Source organism: Branchiostoma floridae, chromosome 2 (genome assembly GCF_000003815.2).
Source record: "Branchiostoma floridae strain S238N-H82 chromosome 2, Bfl_VNyyK, whole genome shotgun sequence".
Lineage (NCBI taxonomy): Eukaryota > Metazoa > Chordata > Leptocardii > Amphioxiformes > Branchiostomatidae > Branchiostoma > Branchiostoma floridae.
Window position 1 is genome coordinate 27,721,894 of NC_049980.1, and position 5,438 is coordinate 27,727,331.

Genomic DNA, 5,438 nt, shown 5'->3' on the forward strand with positions numbered 1-5,438 from the left:
TTTTCTATAGAGTAGACAGATTCATAATATAGACGATGGCCCAACCTTGCTCCTTAGAGCCTCCGTCTCGCCGGTGATGGACTGTAGAGTCACCTTCAGGTTGGTCAGCTCGGACCGGAGGGCGAGCAGAGCCTCGCTATCCGCCTCCCGCTGCCGGGATAGCTCGCTGAACTGGGTGTAAAAGCAATGTCGTCTTTAACTTGTTTTGGTTGTGTGTTTGTTTCGTTGTTTCTTTGTACATATGTTATTTCTGACTTCATGCTATATCATACATATAAGCTGGTGTGTTACGCCGAAGGGTGGTTGTACAAGCTATGTAGATACAAATGCGGATACGGATACCGGCGTCAACCCTAGTTTCTGAACTTGTAATTCAAATGCATGAAGAATGTCAAACATAGCAACACATAAAACGTAGCAACATTCCAGCAACTGGAATACTTGGGGGGGGGGGGGGCGGTGTGACTGAAAGGGCCTGCGCCTTCTTTGACGTCGTATAACTGTCGAACGACGCGTGCTTGAACAACGAAACTTGTTGAATTTTCTTGAAATATTGTTGGCAACAATTCCAACAAAAATTAACTTTCTGACTTTTCTTGTTGCCGTGGCAACGGGTTTCTGACAGGCATATTTTACCAAATTTACTAATTTCAGTGTAAATTATGAGACTTCAAGGTTTTCTTGCTAGACCTCACTTGTTAATCCATAGTATTAACCTTATTATGAACCTTATTATTATTAACCTTAAGTTACATTGATAATTAAATATTCATAATAGATGTTAATTTGATGACGTCATGAGACAAAATCCTAGATGGCGGACAATGCCATAATCAACGGTAAATACTTGTTATTTATAGTCAAATTTCGTCAAATCTTTTACTTTTTTTCAAAACACAATCACTTGAACCTTTTTAGTCTCTTTCTATTCGTTTTGGCGTTATATGTAAAAAAAATATGTATTTAAAAAATTAATGCTTGTCGATCCAAGATGGTGGACAAGTGACGTTATTTTCTAACGTCATAAAGGCGTCAGTGTCCTCGTTATTGGCAATAAAATACTTGGCAGACTTAGATACTCATAAGATACCCTTAATAGTAATGATTTTGTTGAATTACAGCGGAAATTCTATGTTCCGGTTCATGCAAAATATGATATTATGACGTCATAAATACGGCATAAACGTCATAAAAATACCAAAATTACAGAACATTTAAACTTTACCAGTACATGATTCTCTCTAAATTTGTTGATCGTAACCCAAGCCGTTTTGAAATTACGAAGGAAGGGGGAGGGGGGGGGGGGGGGGGGGCTCAAAAGATCCCCCGGCCACAGGTATCTCAAAACAGCCCGGTCTAGATAGGGTTAAATTAATTGTCGTGCGAACCGAATTTCTCTTTGGAAAAAAAACGCTCCCGTACTCTGATTGATAAGGCTTTTGCTATTGACATCACACAAAATTGCTATTGATATCACACAAAACTCAACATATTTATGCATAAACAGTGGGTTAAAAAATATCTAATTCTCACCTTGACCTTGTACTTTGCCTCGGCCTCCTCCCTGTTGGCCTGACCCATGATCTCATACTGCAGGCGGATCTCACGCAGCGTTTCGGTCAGGTCTGGGCCGGCAAAGAATGGCGTCTCCGTCTCAGCTATGGCCACGGCCTCGTTCAGCTGGCTCTGCACCCTCCTAGTCTCCTGTATGGAAAATACAACATTTGCATCCTGAGAAACTAGATGACCATTTACAGTTCACTAACTGCGTGAAATAAAAGTTTACGTGGAATTTCTTTGACTTTGTAGTTTGCTGCTGAAAAACTATTTACGGTGTAACGAGTGAGTTCAAAGGGTGCAATAATCATTCTTTTTTTTGTTAGAATACATGTACCAAGAATAGGAGCTCAATAAATACACGAAGTTTCGAAAACTACAAAGACATGTTCACCTCATCATAGACCCTCTTCAGGAACTCAATCTCCTCCTGTGCTGTGGTCAGCCTGTTTTCCACTCCAACACGCTCCACAGTCGCCGCGCCCACCTCCTGAAAAATATCGGGAATTCAAACATCTTGTATATACATAACAATACTCCAACATTACTATAGTTAATAATTGGATACATTGACGGCATATCACCACGATGAAGATCTAATAGAACGACAAACACACCTTCTTCACCGCTGCAAGCTCAGCCCTCCTTGCTGCATTTGCGGCAGTCTCGGCCTCGCATCTGCCAGGAATAAAAGTGAATAGAACATTGTTCATTCAAACGTCGACATGTTCTACTCTAATAATGCGCTTCATTCAAAGTTTAACTATGATTGACTATTCAGAGAAATCAATATCTAGTCGCTTAATTTTTATTTTATTTCTTACTATAGTATCATGTGTGACTTACTTCGCCTGCCACTCCTCGGCCTGAGCCTGCCAGCTGGCCCTCTCGGCCTCCTGCTGAGTCGTCTCCTGGGTGAGCTGGTCCACCAGCGCGCGCAGCTCCGCCAGCTCCGTCTCGTACACCTCCGTGATGTTTCTCTCCTCGCTCCGACTCGCCTCCTCGATCCGGATCTGGGTCGTCAGCCTAGTGCTGCGCTCCTGCAGGGACCGCACCTTCTCAATGTAGCTGGCGAAGCGGTCGTTCAGGGCCACCAGCTCCCTCTTCTCGCCGCTGCGGGTCACCCTGGCGTCAGCGAGGGTTTGCAGCGCTCCATCGGTGGCGAAGTAATACTTTCCGCCGCCGACTCCAGCTCGTCCTTTGGTGGCCATGGCGTGTCTTCAGATCTTCGAGCGTGCCTTTTAGTTTGAAACTAGCAAGACCGTTTAGGCGGTATGTTCTGGTGCTAGAGTTCTGGTTCTTTCCAGTTTTATTATGGCCCACGCCGTCACCTCCTGCCAATAATGTGCTCGGCAAGCGAAGCTCGCTATTGGTGAACTGCATCGTTTCAGATTATAGCAGCCCATTGGTTCCTGGTTTCAGTGAGGTTTACCAAGGACATAGCTGACCTTAATGTGTCAGCGCATCACTGGTTCATGACCTGTCTTTTCTACCAAATTGCTTCAAATAGAAAGCAATCCGTGTGCTTACAAACTCCTTAGTATGTAGGGCAATCAAATATTTGAAGAATAACAAATCTTGAAGCTTGTCAAGGGGAATATGCGCCAGAAGTGTTCTTAATTTTTTTCTCTGTCTAAAACAAATATAATTTATTAACAGTTTATCAACACGCAAAGTGTTCGTATTCATTTCTAGATTTCACAGTAAGTCTATATTCTTAAACTTTGAAAACAAACTTGTCTGCTTATTGCTTGGTGGATCTAGCTTTTAATTCAATGAGTGGAAATAACATGTCGTTAGTATTTAGGGCCAACCAAATGTTTGATTTAAACCACGGAGACACCCTCTTCAACCAGGTGTGCACCCTTATTATGCTGTGACTAATACTATAAGTATATTTTCTTTGAAGGTTTATTTTCTTTGAAGGTTTATTTACAAAGAACGTTTTCGTCGCAAGGCCTCCCTCTGTTGTCAAATTTGTGAAGAAAACTATTTCTATAAGGCAAAAGATATATGTCACGGTACCTTACAAACACAGTGAATTGTCCTTCCATTTTGAACGATTACATAAATATGATTCGTAAAATTCCTAATCATCATGCCAAAATTGAAAGACTGTGAAAAGACTGTGTCCACAATTGACTTTCAACATTAACCTAACCTAGTTACTATTATACTTGCACATGTCCCTCTCACAATTAAGTTAACGCGTTGTTCAGGATTTCGCAGACAGCTGTATAACTGTACAACACATAAATCAAAGTTCAAAATGAGCCGCGGTGAAGATACGTACGAATATGGACTGTTTCAGGTAAGGACTGCGCAGAATTACTGAAGTGGTCGGAAACTATTTTAAACATTTGATCACCCCAAATAACGGAAACAAAAACATTTCTTTAAAGCTTTATTAACTAACAAAGAACATTTTGGCAAGGCCCATTAATTGACGTCGTCATCTTCGGTCCTCTGTTGACAAATTTGTAAAGACATTTATTTCTATCAGGCTTACTGTGCAAAAGAGTTTTTGCCACGATGACCTACATGCGAACCGGTGAACACAGGATATTTTTTTAAAGATGACGTAAATGTTATTCGTAAAATTCCTTATCATCATGCAAAATTCAAAGACTGGGAAAAGTCTGTGTCCACAATTTAGAGTTAATATTTACCTAGCCTAGATACTATCATACTTCAAAGAGCGCAAATTTCACCATGTCACAAGTTTCATCCGTTAAGGCGTTGTAAAGAATTTTGCAGACAGCTGTATAACCGTTTTACAAATAGATCAGGGTTTTTGACTGCACTGCAGTCAAGATATGTACGAATATGGACAATTTCAATGTAGGACGTCTGCGCAGAATTACTGCAGTGGCCCGGAAACTACTTCAAACATTTGATCACCCCAAATAACGGGAACCTACTATGTCAATGTTCGAGTGAATTTTTAGATACTCTATGTACGTATTACGCCCTGAAGTAACGATATTAGACAAGTTTTCAAAACATCTATTTAACACTTGTACAATAAAGACTAGTTTTAGCTATGAGCCAGGTATTGTTATGGCTCTTTGTAAAATACTGCAATGTATAAATGTGTTCCATACAGCAATAGACACATCCTCTGCCTGACATATATTGTTATGTTAAGATGTTTTTAAGGTGACTAATATGATTTTTAAAATATGTGACTTAAGATGATTTTTAAAATATGTGGTGACCTATTCAACTTAAAAGAGCCTTAAGCCGGAATTTTCGGTCTCGTACTTCTATTTGTAGACGTAAAGACATAGTTTGAATATGTTCATATGTTCATGAATGGAATGTTCTTGGCTATTACTCTGATCCAGACATGTGATATTTGATTGCCCCACATACCCGTGCTGTCGGCCAAGTATTTCTATGGCTCTACATAAGATATTGCAATAGAATCATTTGTTTTGTACAGCAATGAACACATCCTCCATTGACATAACTTATTATGTCAAGATCCTATAGTTAAGGACAAAACCTTATGGCATCACGGTGTTACCTCTCTGAGGATGAACTGAACTGAGCCTGACTAACTAAGGTGACTACATAAGCGGCATTGCTGAATATTGGGATCAGGAGGCCTGCAAGATGCATATGATAGCTTGTACAGTTTGTGCATTACACGGTTCAAATAATATAATATAATACGATAGAGATATGTGATACGATTCATTTCACTTTTTATTTAACTTTCCATAGTTTTAAAATTGCTGGCAAACTTCTGGCTGCATACTGTAAAGAATTATGGTATCAGACAATACAGTAAAAGGATAGGTTAGTAACGTTCGAAATTATAAAAAAAAAACAAAAGTTGCGCAAATATCTACTGGATTTCTGATGCCACGCAGATC

General features: G+C 40.1%; 1 protein-coding gene across 1 annotated transcript in view; it reads right to left on the reverse strand.

Moving 5' to 3' along the window:
- The window catches only part of LOC118432844 (non-neuronal cytoplasmic intermediate filament protein-like), a 4,552-nt gene extending 1,722 nt beyond the window's left edge, over positions 1-2,830 (reverse strand). Inside the window, exons 1-5 of the mRNA XM_035844466.1 lie at positions 2,404-2,830; positions 2,175-2,235; positions 1,952-2,047; positions 1,534-1,704; positions 46-171 (exon numbers count right to left, since the gene is read on the reverse strand). Of these exons, the coding sequence (XP_035700359.1) occupies positions 46-171; positions 1,534-1,704; positions 1,952-2,047; positions 2,175-2,235; positions 2,404-2,768 (819 nt within the window). The 5' untranslated portion in view covers positions 2,769-2,830. The remainder of the gene's footprint in view (positions 1-45; positions 172-1,533; positions 1,705-1,951; positions 2,048-2,174; positions 2,236-2,403) is intronic.
- Positions 2,831-5,438: the final 2,608 nt, after the last annotated feature.